The sequence below is a fragment of the Engraulis encrasicolus genome, chromosome 9 (genome assembly GCF_034702125.1).
Source record: "Engraulis encrasicolus isolate BLACKSEA-1 chromosome 9, IST_EnEncr_1.0, whole genome shotgun sequence".
NCBI classification, from domain to species: Eukaryota; Metazoa; Chordata; class Actinopteri; order Clupeiformes; family Engraulidae; genus Engraulis; species Engraulis encrasicolus.
In genome coordinates this window covers 16,607,889-16,628,064 of record NC_085865.1, presented here as the reverse complement: position 1 = coordinate 16,628,064, position 20,176 = coordinate 16,607,889, and the positions used below count along the sequence as shown (strand labels likewise).

Genomic DNA, 20,176 nt, shown 5'->3' with positions numbered 1-20,176 from the left:
GGAAAGGGCTTCCGTGGATTTTAACGCTACGTCAGCCTTTCAGCTAAAAACCTTTTTCTCAAGACATACGTGGCCAGAAACATCAGCCGGTCAGATTGTCAACACCTGACGCTAAGCAGGTATGCAAAACGGATTAAATATCCATTTTGGTGTTTTAACGGTGACATATTTGCTGAAATTAGCGTGCGTGTTCATACAACTGACTAATTAAAACAAAAAGCTTGAGGGCATTTTCTCTGAAACTATGGCTAGCTAGCTTGCTTATTTGACAGAGATAGAAGTTGGCGAAATGCTGGCAAACGACTTCCTTTCTTTCTTTTTTAGCAGACTGCATGTATTCCCTTGCTGAATTGTTTCACTGAGATATGTCGCTGTTAAATAATCGTAAACTAAACCATTTAAAACGATGGCTTGCTCCAGATTAGCTGACGGGTAGGCTACGTCGACAATACCAACGCCAGAGACTGTTCAGAAGCAATCACAGTAGCTAGCCAAGGCTGGCTTTGTTCGGTATGCTGTCACATTGTTAATTTCCCCTTTCTATTTTGATTTAGAAAACCCCACTGTACCACCATGGATCAAGTAATGCAGTTCGTGGAGCCCAGTCGGCAATTCGTGAAGGACTCCATCAGACTGGTGAAAAGGTGCACAAAACCCGACAGAAAAGGTTGGTAGCCTGTTTGCAGTGTATTTAAATTACCGGTAAACTGTGTGTGCAATGCGAAAGTATGCAAATGTATCTTAATGTACGTATACAGTATTGAAGTAGTTGACATTTGCTGACGTGTGTCGTTCAAATGAGGCTCTTGCCAAAGACATGGCAAAGAATGTCATGTGTGTGTCTTCACTTGATAAACCGCATCAATGCGCAAACGTGACACATTGTTGATCTTTTATCGATGCAAATTGTCGCTAATATTTTCCTGACTGGTCTCCATATGAACTATTAACAGGGTAGTAACTTTGCTATTATAATGTGTGGGATTACGTGTGACGTGTCTTTCTTCATCACAAATAAACGACCCCCAAGTGTTATTTCTTATTTGGGATGAGTTGTCAGTGTCACTCACTCAACAGAAGTTAGGAGGTTGTGTTAATGATGGGGGTGGTAGCCTGATGACATCAGCTACGCATCTTGAGTACACCTCATCTTAAAGAGGGACTAATTAATCGTGATCCAGGGCCAGAGGACGGTAGGATACCCCCACCATGTAAACCAGGCTGTTGCACTGGCAAACAGGACTCTGAAAGTGTTACAATATTTGGCTTTTGATAATGTACATTATTTAAGAAGATGAAGTGGATGAAGTGTAAAGTGGACCGCTTCCATGCCTCTGTGCTTGAAGATGGGGTCTATGAGGATTTGTGCAACTCTATTTAGGTTCAGCCTAACATTTCACCTGAAATCCAAATATCACTTTTTTGTGAAGTGTCCATCTGTAATCTGAATGGCATGTCTGGTTAGTCAGGTTTTTGTTGGCTGGAAGCACAATCATGCTGTGATGATTGGCTTAAAGCGTTATGCTGGTGAAACTGAAATTGCACTTTGTACCACTAAGCTATCCGCTTGATTCGAACTAGGTTTTCAGGTATTCGTAAGGGCTTTGGGTCCCGGGTGGAAATGAATAGGGACGAGTAAAATGTACAGTCAGTCTTATTTTCTCTCGCTGACCCATGGGCACCGGAGGAGGTGCGACAGGCAGCAATGCCCAGCAGGTTTTAACAGCTACCTGTACAACTGAAGTGTTACAACTATTTAATTAAAATGATTTGTTATAAATTATTTGTTATTGTCTTAGGCTTCTGTTATTTAATATAGTAGATAACTGTGTGTAGTTATCTACTGAGTGGAGCATAGTCCTTCTCCCTTTTGTTTTTTTCTTTATGATTAATTGGGGAATATGTTGACTCTGTCTACACAGTGCCCATCATTAGAGTAGCATTCTCTGCAGTGCTGGTGTCTGAGCATCTTGGCAATGATATAGCAAAGGTTCTCAGGATGTTGCCATCCTCAGGTCTGAGTACACAAATGTGTGAATACTGTACTAGAGAAGAACTGGAATCTTGATTAGTGCCAATAAAGCAGGATAAAGGGTTTTAATAATGGAACATTCTCTAACCTGTGATTGTTGTCTTCTTGTAGAATTCCAGAAGATCGCCATGGCAACAGCAATTGGATTTGCCATCATGGGCTTCATCGGATTCTTTGTCAAACTCATCCACATCCCCATCAACAACATCATTGTGTAAGTATTAAATGAAGTCAGCCAAGAGACATTTTTAAGTGTTAATTTATTAGTAATATAAAAGTTGTACAGTGATCATGATTTTCTTGTTGCGCGTTACATCATACTAAAGTGCATAGTATTTCCAACTAAATCAGAATATTCTTCTAACATTTGGTTAATACAGTTTGGTCCAGACTAAAGTCACATGTGAATAATGTTATGCACGTCTTATGTTCTCTCTCCACAGTGGCGGCTGAATGCTGTTGTGCTGTCTTTATATGGAAACCGTGCTGACGACTGACTAGAATGAGTGGACAATTTCTACGTTTTTGTGTTAAATGTTTTCTGTTTGTTAATAAATGATCAAGTGGGGAAAATGGCATGCCATGGTAATTCATTACAAAACGTCATGAAGGCACTTGGAATAAGTTCATCTTGACACATACAGTACACTTGGAAGAGGTTTGATTTAAAGTGATACTGTCCCATTTTTGGAAATGAGCTCATATTACACATCCCCTTGAGTTAAATAATTGAGTTTTACCTTTCTCTTGTACTTTCAACCGCTCTCGGAGTACAGCAGTGCAAATTTTACCTCCAAGCTAGCAGTTAACATTGACTCCTATGAGACCAGTAAGCTGCCAGCTGGTCTCATAGAATTCTGTGTTAACTGCTAGCATGGAGATAAAATTTGCACTGCCATACTCAGAGAACGGTTGAAAGTACAGGAGAAAGGTAAAACTCAATTATTTAACTCAAGGGGAGGTGTAATATGAGCTTATTTCCAAAAATGGGACAGTATCACTTTAAGCCTTTGGTCCAGTGGAGGGTAGACCGCCTTGGTTGGCTACTTCATGGAGATGCCCATGCTCCATAGCAGAGGCTTGTCTGAGGTCACGGTCACTACTTTCCTGCCCTCGCTAGGATCGTGAGGCTGGTAGGTGTTGGACGTGCTGACCAGCTTCCCGAACTCCAGCACCTGGTTATCTGCAGACAAAGGAAAATGGAACCGCTGTAATAACTTGTTGCAGTTTATTCAGAACAACCTCTGAACACATACTTGAACACATACTTGAACAATGTGTTTCTGTGTTGGATTATGATGCATGGATTCCACATTAATTTGGAACGCAAAGTTCATTGGAACTTTCATGGTCCATTGCAATGCACTTCTAAAGGTTGGTTGATGGGAGGTCAGAGGGAGATATGCGGGAGCAAGACTGAAGTGGCGATGTGAGTGTTTGACACAAACGGAGGGCTGGGATTATGGCCTTGATTGGTGTGGAGAAAGATTCACAATTTTAAAATCTGTTGTGAGGGAGGACAAGACCTATTAGTTATGGAACCTTGTATTTTGTTTACAGATCCACCTTAGTGAAAACAGCTTTACAAGGTGTAGGTAGTACACCGCTCCAAATAAAATTAACACCAAAACAAAGCAATTTGATCTAAGTCACTTCTGTGATCTAAACATGTACAGTTTTGAAGCAACACTCATTGTGAATCCATTTTGGCTAATGTGCAAATTTAGCCACCAATTGGTGAAAATTAGAAGTAACAATGCCCCCCAAAATAGTGTTATTCTGCAGGTGGCGTCACAGACCATTTTTTGTTTTGTTTTTTTTGGTCATATGCATTTTGACAGTTTCACACCCTGTAGATAACCCACTGAAATTGCTCAGTTAGTGGTACTCATTTTGTCTCCCAGGGGGTCGTTTCTCGACAGTGCCTTTGCTAACGACGTTAGCCATTTTGTTCGTTCTTAAGACCAACGTTGTAACCAAGGTCTTAAGTCGCTCGTAAGACAGTCTTCCGGCTTGGTCTTGAGTTGTTCTTAAGTTGTTCTTAAGTTGGTCTTGCTCCTGACATTTCAGCGTCTTGGGGCAGGTTCAGGCAGAGTTCAAGTGACAGTGATTGATTACTGCCACCAAGTGCACAAGCGTCTAACTTTTACCACACAAAATGTCCAATGATTAGACAATTTTAAATATATTTGTTTGTGTATGCCGTCTTCCTGCCAGCAAGTCCTTACGTCCAACGTAGGCCACAAGAAAAATAATTGCCATTAAGAATGTAACTCTGTTTTGTGTTTAATAAAAAGAGATTAAAAAAAAAAAAAAAAAAAAAACATTGTGCCTGAAGATGTGCAGGAAGATTGAAAGGTGCGTCAAACACAGTAGGCTACACATGACATCTTTATGAAAGTCGTTAAATACCTGTGAAGACAATCATGCCCCCAAAATCCACCCCAATAACCAAATGTCGCTGTACATATCACTGCACAATAAAATCGCGCCAAATAACTTCGCAATGGCGTCAGCCACACGGTCCACTGTCACTGCGCACGAGGGAGAGGAGGGAGAGGAGGCAGAGAGTTGCGAATATGCCCGAATTGCGCGCGCGCGCGCACACACACACACACACACACACACACACACACACACACACACACACACACACAGTGAGAGAGAGAGAGAGAGAGAGATGAGTGGAAGTGGATATACTGGATATACTGTTGTGCAGATAAGGCACCTGCGCTTAATTTAAAATTCAGCCGAAATGGATATTTTACCAGTTACCACCAGCAAGTGAGAATTAGGATAGTATACATGCCATCACGCTTTCACCGGCCATTTCTGTGTAGTTATTTGGAGTGATTATGCTACAGTGATATGTAGACCGACATTTGGTTATTGGGGATGGATTTCGGTGACATGATTGCGTTGACAAGTATTTAACGACTTTCATGGAGATGTCATGTGTACTGTGTTTGACGGACCCTCCGTGCATCATCCCTTCCTGCACATCTTTACGCGTAAAGCTCATAATGGCAATTGTTTTTCTTGTAGCCTATTTTGCGCGTAAGGGCGTGCAGGCAGGAAGACGACATAAGCAACCAAATATAGATTTTAGAATGATCGATTCCTTTCAGTTATCATTTCAAACATCATTGAACTGTCCACTCTGCGTGGGGAAGGACCTCGCTGTTGTCTCGCACTTAGAGTTCTTCTACATGCGTTCGGGTGTTGGCAGTGTCAGAGGCCAGCCCGAAGGCATCCCTTTGGGTTTACAGAGTTTAAGCTTAAAAAATAGCCTACATCTGATCAACTACAGTAAGACTGAGCTTTCTCCAGCAAGCGCCTTGAGTCACTTCAAGTTAGAGATATGGGTAACAACGGTTAGACATATATTTGACCCACAACAGAGACCCAAAGACAGCGCGACAAGTGTGTGTGTGTGTGCGTGCGTGCGTGCGCGCGCGCGCGTGTGTGTCCATATTCTCAACCCTCTGCCTCCCACAGAGTAACCAGGTGGCCGCGTAAAGTAGGCTAAATGTGCAAAGTAAAATGATCCCAATGTGATCTCGCATGCCTTTCAGAGTAGGCTATCCTCCCATTATTTCATAAAGCTGCATTTTGTCCAGGGTTGCGATGTACGTGGGTTGGAGTTCGTGTAGGGTAATATAGACAGAAAAGTTTAATTAATGTGTGTGTGCAATCCGACCATGTTGTGCGCGCGTGGGTATTTGTTTCCCACTGCGACAACATATTGTGAAAATTAGAACTGAAGCGGACTCAGAGGAGAATATTATGGATGTTAGAGATTTAAAAGTCCATGCATACATTTATCCCTTCGGGTCTAGAATCATTGCTATTACCCTCCGGCAAGGCATGACAACCACTCATCCACCAACCACCGGTTTCTGAGAGAAGTACTGAAGACTTGTCGTAAATTGATTTAGCAAAACCGGAATAAAATATAAGACATTGTGACATGTAATGCATTATTTGGTTTCTGCTGTCGAAGAGGGATGGTTTTGAGGGCACGGTTGTGTTGACAAAGATTTGTGGACTTTGATAGCGTTGTAATTATTGTATCTGACAGCCACGTGAATCATGACGCCGTCACTACTTTGTTTGCGACCAATGCAGCCGAGCTGAGGCGAGACACTCCAAGCATTTCCGAAGACTTCCTCGTCTGAGAACGTACGTACGTACGTCCAAAGGTTGGTCGCGACTTCGGTCGGTCTTGCGTCTAAAGACCAACGTAAGACCAACTTAAGATCAACTCAAGAGCAACTTAAGACCAACTCAAGAGCAACTTACGACCAACTCAAGACCGACTTAAGACGGTTAGCAAAGGCAAGAATCGAGAAACGGACTCCAGGCTAGTACTCATCCGAAATGGCAAATCAATTGGTTCTGAGGTAAGAAGGTTTATCGTGTCCACAGCATGGAAGAGGTGCCACGAGAAGTCAAGTGCCAGTACGCCAGAGGACATGGAGGAGGTCATAGGGTGCCTCACAACGCAGCAGCAGGATTGCCAGCTTCCTTGTGCCAGGTGGCACAGAAAGACCAATGCCAGAGCCCCGCAAAATGAGCTATGCAAGCCATACCCCTTCCTCTTCACAAATGATGAAGTGACAGCCATAGAGGTAGAAAATAACACTAGAGGTGACCCTGCCCCCCTTTGTACGGCAATCTGTAGCAGCCATTATCTGTAGGTAGATCAGAGATATGGAAATTAACGGAGGAGGCTCACCTCTGTCAAAAATGGCTCAATCATGTGAAAATGTCCATCAACACACTATACAAGGACAATAGTTGAAGTGTGTTGCTAAATATTTTCATAAAATATATAATTTGATTTTAAAATGTATTTTATCGACTCATATGATTTAAGTAGATATTTAGCCTGACATTTCAATGGTCTTTGATCAATGTGTTACTTCATATTCACACAGTTTTAGTAAATTTTTTAACAGGGGTGTGCGTGTTCTCCATTGACTTGCATTGACTGAAGGTGCCTACACTACCTACGGAAGTTGGGAAGGTCCATGTGCCATTTCCCAGTGTTGTCGCGAATTGCCGTGTCACCTCTAGTGTTATTTTCTACCTCTATGGTGAAAGCCAATTGGGAAACTCCAACTCCCATTGTCATTGTGACACAGCACACAAGTAAACACTGCACACAACGAAATTGCATTTATGCCTCACCCGTGCAAGGGGGCAGCCCGCAATGGCGCCCCTAGGGAGAAGTGCGGCGGGATAGTACCATGCTCAGGGTACCTCAGTCATGGAGGAGGATGGGGGAGAGCACTGGTTGATTACTCCCCCCACCAACCTGGCCGGTCGGGAGTCGAACCGGCAACCTTTGGGCTACAAGTCTTGAGGCCCTAACCGTTCACCCATGACTGCCCAAGATCTCACAATCTTGGATTTTCTCTGGTATACCCAAATAGCTCCCTATGATGCCGCACTTTAAGAACATGTCCTTATAAAGTCTGTTTCTGACCATTTGAGTGTATAGCTGCGAACATCAAGATTGACACATTCCCCATTGGTGCCCTGTGCTCTACACAGATGAGAGCAGGTTCACACCGAAGACATGACTGACATGACAAAGTCTGGAGATGTCATTATGCTGCCTGCAACATCGTTTGTGAAGATCACAGGATGCCAGTGCAGAATATGCAAAGATTATTGTTCTCTGATTTAGGCAAATCACTCCCTACTGTGTCACTAATCTGTAAGCACAGGCCCCACGTGTGGATACCAGACCCTCATACCCTCTTTATGACACCTGCTTCTGACCATTTGAGCATCAACATTGTGGCCTGCAAAGTTCATTTTGCACGGCTCTGGCACTGCTCTTCCTGTGCCACCTGGCACAAGTAAGGAGATAGTGAACCCACTGATGCTGGGTTTTGAACTGTCCAATACCACTTTCATCTCCACGTCCCCTGGTGTACTGGCATGTCTGTGAAGCCACCTGCTCTGGCACCACCTGACCAATAACCATTTTTGGGTGATATTTTGGTTATTTCCTCTAATTTCTACCCATGGCTTGTTAAATTTGCACAACAGTAGGCAAAATGAATTGGAGTGATGCTTCAAAACTGGACAGACTAGTATCATAAGCGTATTGACTGACTTGGGGTTACCCTATATTTTTGGATCAATGTAGGTTAAATTGACCTCCTATGAGAAAACGAATAGATAGTTCCCAGACTATGTCTCGCTTGTGATGCAGTCTGGCAATAGCAAGGCTAGCAGAATGTGGCAAAATGGGAGGATTTAGGTGATTATGGCCGAGTTGGGGACCACTTTAAACACCTCAAGAGCGGTGGGAAGTGCTGAGAAATTCCTTCACTAAATTAAAACCAACCCCTCCAGGGCAATTTAGGCCAAGTACAATAAACGGCCTAAAAAGTCCCTGAAGCTCAGTTTGTCAGGTGTCCCAACCACCAGCAGAGCCCTAAAAAAGGGGACTTGGATACACTCTATTGCATCACCAACACTTGTCTCGTCTGTGAAGCGGATACACTTGACTTCTGTGCGGTTCCCACATTAAAATCCCTTTTCGAATAGCAGGAGCCAATCGAGCGAGACAGGGCTGCGAGGAGGGGGCATATGTGGTCACTCACCAACCCTAATCAACAAAGTACTTGGCAATTTTCAGCACTTTTTTTTACACCCCCCTCCTGTTCAGTGGAACTCTGAAAATAGTGATGCCAGGAGGTGGAGTATTGATGTTCTCATTAGTGAGTCCCCACAGGAGATGGCCTCACATAACCCTGAAGCAACACACACACACACACACACACAAACGCACACACACACACACACACACACACACACACACACACACACACACACACACACACACACACACACACACACACACACAAACACACACACACACACACACACACAAGCACCGGACTCCCTGTCTGCCTGCCAGCTTGTTTAGTCAGTGGAAAGCGCCGACACTTCTATCTTGTCTTTTCGTTGTGTACTGCTCTGTCAGTCTTTAGCAAGGCCACACACATAGAGTGGCTAAAAACAGAGAGAAAAATTACAGAAAGAAAACAGACCCTGTCTGCTTGTTTGGTGGACATTCAAAACTTCTACAAACACACACACACACACACACACACACACACACACACACACACACACACACACACACACACACACACACACACACACACACACACACACACACACACACACACACACACACGCATGCATTCCCTGCTCACTCATTCTGTCCTTACAAAATGCCCCCAAATCACTGTTGGGTTCTCTTGGCTGGGTGCTAAGGATGGTTCTCCACCTCTGCTTTCCAACCCCCCCCCACTGGCCCTTATCAAATCATTAGAGCACTCGTTGAGAAACGCCAACCAAACCAAAGCCCCTCTCTATATAGGAATCTTTGCCTGCCCTGCTGGACTATCTGCTTTGAGGCGATAGTGGTGGCAGTGGTAGGGGTGTAAATCACAGCCTCCATGACGATACGATTCAATATCGATATCTTATTATTCGATGCGATACGATTCGATTATTTTCGATACTTAAGAATGCCCCACGATACGATTCGATTTTTTCCCCAATTACTTTTCCACTTCTATTAAGTTATTGGGCAGGGGCCAGCGATTTGATTACTTTTGATACTTAAGAATGCCCCACGATACGGTGCGATTCAATTCAATCATCAGAATAATATATTGCGATATATCGATACATTTCGATATTATTTACACCTCTAGGCGGTGACTATTATGTGTGACCAGTGGGCATGTTGTGGTGGCCAAAGGACTGGCCTACCCTTTCAGCCATGATGGCCTCCCTGTTGTGGCCAGTTGAAGTGGGGCACCGGCGTGGATAATGGAGTGGGACTTTATAACCCAGGAGTGAGCGCCGCCTTTGTTGGAGCTGCTTAACTTCCCATTTGAACTTCCTTCCGCTCCTTTCTTCCTCCCCTTTACGTTCCGTTCCGTTCCTCTTTTCTTTTCCATTCTCCTCTTCTGCCCCTCCTCTCCTCTACTTTCTTCCTCTCCTCTCCCCTATTCTGAGTTTCATCTGTTCCTCCTCTTCCTTCTATTTTTTTACTTTCCGGTATTTCAAGTGTCTTCTCCTCTCTTCTTCTCTTCTTCCATTTCCTCTCCTTTCATTTCCTTTCCCTCCTTTTGCCAAGCTCCTCTGTGTTCTGACTATCCTCTCCTCCTTTCATTTCCCCTACTCTGAGTGTCCTCTCCACTCCTTCCATCTGTCTTTTTCTTTGAACTAGGATGGCTTTCCCACACTCCCCAGAAGACTGTTGATTGATAAATTCATAGGCAGTGTGTGTGTGTGTGTGTGTGTGTGTGTGTGTGTGTGTGTGTGTGTGTGTGTGTGTGTGTGTGTGTGTGTGTGTCCTTTTTGAGGGAAAATTGGTTGGGGGAAAGGACAGGGCTATAACGGGAAACGGTAGGCATCAGAGCAGTTCTCTGTGCAGCTTTAATTTCATTTTTTTTAAGGAAAATTCTGGTTATCAAATTAACATAAAAACTAGAAGACATATAGAAGATGGTATATATGCCTGCACTCACTGCATAAGACCTCAAAGTTTGAAGAGAGGTCTGATGCCAAGTGCTGATGGCAAACGTGTGCACACATTGCCACCTTGTGGCCAATTTGGGAAAGAAACTGCAGCCCTGCACTGCTAATGACAGCCTGTCTACCAGACTCATGTTCAAACATCATCTGCTGCTCTGAATTAACATACTGTGTATGAAAACTATTCTGCAGGAAGCCATCTGCCTCCATGATCAAGTGATGAGGGAGTTATAGGCAAACAATGCGTTCTAAGCCTTCAACAAGGACTGGCTTCATGCAGATGGTTTGATGCAGCCTAAGAAACACATTCTTTGAAATTATATGGTGTTTTATAGTCCTAGCAAAAAAAAAACAAAAAAAAATATTGTATATATATTTTATATATATATTTAAAAAAAAAAAATATATATATTTTATATATATATTTTATATAATATATATACAGTGCCATGAGAAAGTTTGGGCACCCTTTTGGAAAATCATTACATTGGTTTATTTCTCGTTGAGCTTTTAAAGTAGCAACTTCATTTTAACATATGTTAAACTGTAGGGAAAGAGAAACATTTCAGCAGTGGAAGAATTTTAATAGGTGTAACAGAAACAATTTTATGTGGATTTAAACAAAAATGAGCATGTGCATAAAGATGGGCACCCTAAAGAGGTTGTTCCATAAATATGAAGTAGAGCTCACATTTGCAGCACAAACTGGTTTTAATGACTTTGGAATCCCTTCAGTCACTAAGACAGAAGTGATTGGTCATTAAAATGTTTTTTTTAATTTTTTTTTATCATACATAATAGCAGACAAGGCTTGTACTAAATTCTGTATAGGAGATTAGCATTATAGTGGGCTCTGAACAACTATTTGCAGACTTCAAACAAAGATAATTCATTACTATGAATATTGAGAAAGGTACACAAAGTAATCTGGAAGTCTTGGACAATGTTTCTCCACACCCAGAAATGGAAATCCATTTGAGTGGAAAGTATGGAAAGCCACAGGAATGGTACTTGTGAAAGGAAAATGTAGTTTGTTGAAAAATAGTTAAAAAGGCATGGGTAAAGGATGGTAAGAATGGTAACAGGCACACTACAGAGCACATCCATAGAACTACAAGACCATAGCTGCTGATAGTGCAGACTTAGACTAGCCTGGTCCTGACCATCCCATAATACTACAATTTCATTTCGTATTTATGGTCTGGAAGTTGTGTGATCTGACGCGATTACAGGAAGCGGGATGTTTGCACTCAGTTATGGTTTGAAATGATTGGACAGTTCTCACCCAATCGCAGACAGTTGCTCAACAACAAAATAGCGCACACCAGGGGTCTGTCTCGATTTTTGACGTTGCTAACCATCTTAAGACCGTCTTAAGACCGTCTTACCGTTCCCTTGGATTTAGTGGTGAGCGTCGCTGTCGAGAGAGAGTTGAGTCGCTCTTACGAAGGACGTTGCTACCGTCGTTAGCAAAGACGCTTTCGAGATACGGACCCCAGAGCCATTGGCGCAGACGTTTTCGTCATCGTCACGAGCGTCCTCCCCCTTTTGCCCCCACGTGAGACGCTTTTTCGCTAATTGGCTGTTTTGTGATTAGATTAGATGGTGCACGTTGCGATCAAAATCCCACCGATCTGGACACTCCACAAAAGAGCAAGGCCAGACTACCGTAGTGGAGCCAATCCTTTGGCAGAAGTACGTAGGATGGCTCGCGAGGCTAGACTTGGGTCCTTCCGCGTATACTTTTCACAAGGCAAAAGCTCTTGGATGGCTGATGGATAAAAAGGCTTTCCTGTGTATCCATCAGAAATAAGTTGCTAAACTTATGTAGAAAGCTTATCTGGACAAGCTAAAAGCATTTTCATACTTTTCATACTGGGAAATCATACTGTAGTCAGATGAGACTGAGCTAGAGTTATTTGACATTAAAGGCCAACTTCCGATAAAACACAGTTTTACTCACTCCTTGTGAAGACCGGACAGTCACCCCAAGTTAAACTCACTTGCAAGGCTCTCATAGTGGTGCGTCACCTCGCCTGGCTGTGTTTCCCGGTGTTTCCCAATTGACATAAATAATGCAGAGAAACGAGGGAATCACGAAAGCCTTTCTGTGTTGCGTCACGTCACATCGAAAGAAGGCGTTGCCCACAAAGGTTTATGTCGACCCATTTTTCTAAAAACATGTTGAGTAATTTTTTTCTGCTTGTTTTCAAAACAAGCAACGTCTGGTGGCCCGAAACCTAGCTTAGCTTAGCTATCAGCTGGTTGCTACTCTCAGGTACACACACAGCACAAAGCCTCATACATACAGCAAGCCCACTCTGGTTGCTCTGTGCCTGCAGCTCGCCTAGGGGTCGCTGTCGAAAGAGCACAGCCTGAATGGAGCCTGCACGCCTCCGTTGGCGCCCCTATAGTGCAGTACCACCCGGGGGAAGTGGCGACTCTGTTTCCCGTTACATTCTCTCCAAGGAGGAGTGAGCCAATCAGAGACGCATTTCCACGAGAAACACGGAACACTCTCTCGTTTCTCCACAAGCCACCTTGCTAGCTTGCAAAAACGGCTTGAAACAAAGCAACCAGGACATTTTTTAAAACAGGACCAACGCGTAACACATTCAATAATAATGGGGAACACAGCAATATTAATGAAATGACGTTGAGAGGCCATCTTTAACAATGGCAGGTGGACATGGCAAAACATGCACACATACATTCTATGACATCTGGCCTTAAGTATACCCTGATAGGTCTGCATGGCTCGCATACACACTGTAAAAGTTATTACAGTTGAGGGTCTCACTAATTCCTTTCAAACAGCAGATTTTTCAAAAGAATGTTCAAGTGTCAGTCACAAAATAAAAGGTGAGCAGAGTTTGGACTTTCTAGCAGGACAGTGATTGCACTGCACTGATCAAAATTCAACAATGAGTTCATGCAAAAGAACAAGTTCAATGTCTTGAAATGTTCCTACCAATCTTGAGATATCACCATTATTGAAAAATAATTAATTTATTTGAACCAGGATGTCTAAAGAAGACAGATGAGTAACCTGACTGAATTAGAGGGGTTCTGGATAGAATACAACTACTCAGTAGCACCAGGTAGTTGGAACTTGTCCTCTTGTTTAGCAAGTATCGACAGGCCATTAGATCAGCAAAGGTGAGCTCTTCATTAAGGATAGACCGATTTTATATATATATATATATAAACCGCTTATAATTTCATCAAGCTAATTTTATAAAGTTTATAATTTGTTTTGTTTGATGCTGTTTCGAATTCTTCTGTTTACTGTTTTTTTCTGTTTGGAAGAGCAGTTTGAGCTACATGTTATGCTATACAAATAAAAGTATTATCATTATTATTATTATTATAGTCCAGAGGTTTAAAGAGTTCAATATAAAACAATTTCAGTCTAATACAATTAACGGGATATTGTATGCAATTAGCAAATTGAACATCAGAGAACACAATCTGAATAAGTCTTACTAACACCTAAAGGTATCAGAATAACCACTTCACTGTTTGAATAATTTGCTTTTCTCAAGTTATAGTTTAAGCAGAGAAATATCAGACCAGTTCATAGTTTGATCACTAGGGGGAGCTGCACACCTACAAGTGGACGATGCTTTTGCAACGGAGGAGTCTTTTGATCAAACTTTGAACTAACTTTCGACATAAAGCAGTCTTTTCACATTATATCGTGTTAACACCTTCAGGAGATCACAGGGGTGGGTCTATTTCATTTTTTGAAGGGAGGTGTTGGCAGGCTTATTTTAAGGTCAAGGGGGCGTTGAGAGGCTATGATGAGCTCACGGGGGTGTTTGTTCAAAAAAGGTTGAGAACTATTGCACTCTCTCATGGTTGTTAGTATGTATACAGTCATTAGAAAAAAACATCAGAAGAAAAGGAAAGTATGGTACTCCACATCACATTAAACAGCTATTGTCATATAGGCCTACTGTGTATTTCATTACTAAAAACCCTTCTAGCACTATCAGCGTCCCTATGCCCTATGAGCATGCCCACAGAAAGGGGGGGGGGGGGGGGAAACGGGTATCTTGTCCTGGGCCCAGAACTGGGTCCTCATGAAGTTGCGATTAGTTATTCTATTTTATTTCACAATAAGTTGGTGTTAGTGGGTTCTTGATCCCTTTTAAAAAACAAGAAAGGCAAAGGATCTAGAAATAATGTATTAAATGCAAATATAGCACATTTATCCCTGCCTGTCATCCCCAATGCCCAAATGGTTTTCTCTGTCATTACAAGGGGGAAAAGTTTTTTTTTTTTTTCTGCAGCCAAAGTTGTCAGCAGCCCTGCATATAAGCATGGTAACAAGAAACTTATACTTAGCGTCATTGCTATCAGGCTTAAGTACATGTTAAAAAAAAAAAAAACGTTCAGTGTCTGATGCATTCTGTAATCAAGCTTAAAGGCCATATTTTATGGTTTATCTCAGCCTCTTACCACATTCTCTTACTGTCTCTCCGTCTCCGTCTCTCTCCCCTTATTGTTTATTTCTCTCTAATCTTACTCTCTATTCCCTCAGCTTCTTTGGCTCATTACTCTATTAGCCGTGGTTCTCAATCTTTTTTGAATAAATGCCCCCTGAACCTCATCATTAGCCTCCAAACGCCCCCTTGACATCATCATAAGCCTACCAGCCTTAGTATTAAAAAATAAATAAATAGTAAAAAAATAATAATTATGCATAATAACCGCCTCCGCACAGATGTCTCCTAAACCCTCCCCTAAGACTCCCCAACACCTTGGAGGGGGCTGTAGAGCCCCCGTTGAGAAAGATTACTGTAGTCTCTCCTCATGGTGTTTTTTCTTTTCTTTACTTTTACTACTTCCTTTTCTCTGTCAGTCTTCCTCCATCCTAATCTCGTTTTATACCATCACTCAATTCTTTTTCTCTCTATTCAACCCCTTCTTTACCTCTACTCTCTCTCTCTCTCTCTCTCTCTCTCTCTCTCTCTCTCTCTCTCTCTCTCTCTGCGCTACAAAGACATGAGTAGGGAGATAGGGGATGTTTGGGGGTGTCTGTGTGAAATGGGAATGTGTGAATGTGTTGCCCAGTATAGTGCTGCTGGATCAGTGATATGTGTGTTCAGTGTGTGTGTGTGTGCGTGTGTGTGTGAGTGTGTGTGTGTGTGCGCGCGCGTGTGTATGTGTGTGTGTGAGTGTAGGAGGTGACAGATTTGCTGCTTCACTGAGCCCTGCATCTAGGAGGGAGATGTGTGTGTGTGTGTGTGTGAGAGAGTGTGTGTGTGTGTGTGTGTGTGTGTGTGTGTGTGTGTGTGTGTGTGTGTGTGTGTGTGTGTGTGTGTGTGTGTGTGTGTGTGTGTGTGTGACTGAGTGAGTGTGTGTTTGTTGTGGGATGTTGGGTAGACATGTGGAGTGCTTGTGGTCCATTCACAGAAAGCTGCAGCAGCGTCTTAACACATTAGTGTAGTGGTCACACTAGAGGTGCTCCGATTGCTCGGCAGCCGATCATGCTCGGCCGATAATGGCCAAAAATAGCCTGATCGGTGATCGGAAAAACATGCCGATCAAAAAACCGATCCAGAGATATTAAATTCCTCACGCAACCATTTCGCCTTTACACCTGGCGCTGCCTGCATGTAGCCTAGGTGCTGGCTCTGCACAGCTACTGCACCAAAATAAGGCATCTTTACTTGTCTTTAACTTTTTGGAATTCCCTCCTTCATTTTCACCATTTATAATCATATCTGCATCAACAATGATCTGATTTTCCGATCCATGCGCAGTTTACATGACGCTTGTAATTTGTGAATGACGTGTCAGTCTCGCCATGTTCACTATTTTGAGTTACAGCCTGTCAGCACGCAACAACTAAACGTTTCCAAAACAATCATCAACTGTATTGTTTTTAAAGTTGTAGCCTAATGGACAGCCAGGTCATTAGTTTTGTAGTCGCTGCAACACCAAACAGCAACTAGGGAGAATGGACGGTGAAACTCAATGAGTCTGTGCAGGGAATTCTACATTCTATGACAGTGTTACAGAGAAAGAGCTTTCCTCGCAGACACGCTGTGTTGTGCGTGTTCCCTGTTCTTTCAAGTGAAGTTTTTTGTTCTTGTTTTGTGTATGTAGAATCTCAAGTGTTTCAGTCACAATGTAATTTGCGATAGACTACTTCTCGCCCGTTAGCCATTTTACGTTATAACCTGTGTAGTTGCCTCGGTCAGCACGCGACAAGTTCACGTTGTCCGCACAAGCATGCCAACGTTATTGTTTTCAAAGTTGTAATTGACAGTCAGTCGATTAGTTTGATAGTAGCTGAAACGCCAAACGGCGACAGAAGTGAGAGGGAGAGAGCAGAACGGTCGCGGAGCACTGCAGCTGTGGACAGTGAGTGACAGAGAGGGGAGGGGCTCTCCTCACGAGGCTGCTCATTTAAAGCGACAGGGTTTTTTCTCGTATGCAGAAGACGAGAGACTGAGATCCAGGTGTCTCTGAGCTTCAATTCAATCTCAAATAGTTAAGTAATTATATGCAATAACTTATAAATTGATGTAATGTTTCAGTTTCAATTCAATCTTAAATAGTTTAGTAATTATATGCAATAACTTATAAATTGATTAATACTGTAGACTTACTTGTAGGCTATATTACCAACACTAGTCTGAAAGAGCTGAAAGATAATAATAATAATAATAATAGCCTAATAATAATAATAATAATAATAATAATAATAATAATAATAATAACAATAATAATAATAATCATAATAGTAATAGCCTAATAATAGGCCTACATTGTGAAAGCGACATGTGCAAATTAAGATTGATTGGTTTATGGGCAGAAATATTCAATAAGGATAATTAATAGGCTATTAAAAAAAATAGGAAATAATTTCTGTGATCGGCAATGATCGGTGATCGGCAGATAAAGATTTTTGGTGATCGGTATCGGTGATCGGGCCAAAAAATGGTGATCGGAGCACCTCTAGTGGTCACACTACCAGACTAATGATGACAGCATAATGTTACCTCATAGCGGGAAATGACATCCCAAATGGCATCCCAAACGCAAACTCCCGCTGGAATTCATAAAAGCACCTTTTTATTTGAGGGGAAAGCAGCTAAAAGCAGCTAAAAGACGACTTCCCGTAAGGCTTTCATGATTAAATTGTCACTTTTAACTTGAATTAAAATGGATTAAAACTAAAATTGGATATCACTGGATAGGAGGGGTGAGTGTGCATGTGTGCTTGTGTTGGGAGGCGTGGGGGCTCACGGCTATTCAATGGCTGCCATGACACTGCACTGCATGCCATGGGGCGCACGTGACGGGGATGTGACCTCTTATGTGCATTTTAACTGGCTGGAGTGCGTGGCGGAACAAATGACACAGTAATGGAACGGTAAATTTCATTTCACAAATTAGTAGTTGCGTCAACAATGATCGATTCTGCGATCCAAATCGATGCGGGGCATGGACGATCCAGAATCGATCCGGCAAGTTCCAGAATCGATCTGGCACTTTTTTTTAAGTTTCAATTACTTCCATGGATATTTCGGGAGCAAATGAATGTTAAATTAAATAAAAGCACTTCAAAATATTGCAAGACTGATACAGACTGATACAGAAAACAGCCAATAAATTGTTGCTCAGTATCTGACTACTTGTATTGCCTCATCATGGCTGATTAAACATTTGCTTTGCGTTCAGTAGAAATGTAATGCATTACAATGCATTGTGGAATTGAATCGGATCGGATCGGATCGGATTGAATCTAATAGAATTGAATCGAATCGGATCTACTGTACTACCTCCCGAATCGTGATCGAATCGGATCGTGAGGGCAGTGCCGATCCACACCACTACAAATTAGGGAATTTCACCTTACGCTGCTGGTAAAATTCGGTCCTTATTTAACATAGGGTCATTCCACGCCAAATCAACAAGAGCCCGCACACTTAGGTCTCAAAAAAATCTGAAAATATTACTGAGTGTACCCATGGTACTTAAGAGAAACACTGTTACTTTATTTGAATGTAAGATGTATACTCTCCATGTTACAGCCAATTTCACTGGGGGAGGGGGGTGCCCATTTTGTTCACACTCTTTTTTTTGTCAAAGTTCACAAGCCCGTAGCTCAAGAACTAAACCTAGTAGGAAGCTCAAATTTGGCATGCTGGTACATAGATAGGAATAGTTTGTTGCAAAACTGTCAGTTTTGGTCTGTATGATCCTGCATCGTCATGGCATTCCCTCAAAGATGATACAAATTGTACTGGAGTTTTTGGCTGTGCTCTGTTTAGGCCTTCAGAAGACATATTTGTGCCCAACATAGCCTCATGATTTTTTCCCCTTGTAGATACAAGTAGAAACACTCCCATAAAAATCTATAAATAGAAAGGAAACCCCATCAGTGTTTGACCAGAAGACCTCACAATTCTGACAAATCATTTTGAGTGTCATTTTCAGAGCACCAGAACACCTTGTGGGATTGTCCACAGATTTTTATTTGATATTTTTCTTTATTCTCCATGAAGTCTTCTTTTTAAAAATGCCAATGAGACTTGTCTTATGTGATGTTTTCTTTTGTAATTTCCACCCTGAACATGGGCAAAATGCAAAAAGAGAGCAACATGATTTCGATAACATTTAATGTAAAGACTAAATAATCAAATGCAAATTTTGACCAGACATGATCACCCGAGAGTCCCTGTGCAGGGGTGCAGGTATCCCTTTCAATTTAAATGATGTCAGGAGCGTTCAATGTGGGAGCAGGTTCGCACACCAAAAGAGACAGTAGGTCAGGCACAAGGAGTCATGTTGTTACTTTTTTTGACCAGCAGATGGCAGCGGAAGAAACGCATAGAAAACATATTGCCCTCAATGTGCATGTTGCCCATGTTCAGGTTGGAAATTACAAAAGAAAACATCACATAAGACAAGTCTCATTTGCATTTTTAAAAAGAAGAATTCATGGAGAATGAAGAAAAAAATAAAATAAAAATCTGTGGACAATCCCACAAGGGGTTCTGGAGCTCTGAAAATGACACCCAAAATGATTTGTCAGACTTGTGAGGTCATCTGGTCAAACACTAATGGGGTTTCCTTTCTATTTATAGATTTGTATGAGAGTGTTCCTACTTGTCTCTACAAGGGAAAAAAATCAAGAGGCTATGTTGGGCACAAATATGTCTTCTGAAGGCCTAAACAGAGCACAGCCAAAAACTCCAGTACAATTTGTATCATCTTTGAGGGAATGCCATGACGATGCAGGATCATACAGACCAAAACTGACAGTTTTGCAACAAACTATTCCTATCTATGTACCAGCATGCCAAATTTGAGCTTCCTACATGGTTTAGTTATTGAGCTACGGGCTTGTGAACTTTGACAAAAAAAGAGTGTGAACAAAATGGGCACCCCCCTCCCCCAGTAAAATTGGCTGTAACATGGAGAGTATACATCTTACATTCAAATACATTTACAGTGCTTCTCTTAAGTACCATGGGTACACTTGGTAATATTTTCAGAATTTTTTGAGACCTAAGTGCGCGGGCTCTTGTTGATTTGGCGTGGAAT

The 20,176-nt window shown here is 42.2% G+C and overlaps 2 protein-coding genes across 3 annotated transcripts in view; one reads left to right on the top strand and one right to left on the bottom strand.

Annotated features, from left to right (window-relative positions):
- Nucleotides 1–2,608, top strand: sec61g (SEC61 translocon subunit gamma). Its single transcript, XM_063206091.1, has 4 exons — nt 1–119; nt 555–667; nt 2,144–2,246; nt 2,476–2,608. The coding sequence occupies exons 2-4, from the start codon at nt 574–576 to the stop codon at nt 2,483–2,485; spliced, it is 207 nt and encodes a 68-aa protein (XP_063062161.1). The 5' UTR covers nt 1–119; nt 555–573; the 3' UTR covers nt 2,486–2,608.
- Nucleotides 2,609–2,993: 385 nt separating this feature from the next.
- tpk1 (thiamin pyrophosphokinase 1) overlaps nt 2,994–20,176 on the bottom strand; it is a 67,871-nt gene continuing 50,688 nt past the window's right edge. For both annotated transcript variants that reach the window (XM_063206090.1, XM_063206089.1), the window contains exon 9: nt 2,994–3,215. In XM_063206090.1, the coding sequence (XP_063062160.1) occupies nt 3,076–3,215 (140 nt within the window). In that variant the 3' untranslated portion in view covers nt 2,994–3,075. The remainder of the gene's footprint in view (nt 3,216–20,176) is intronic.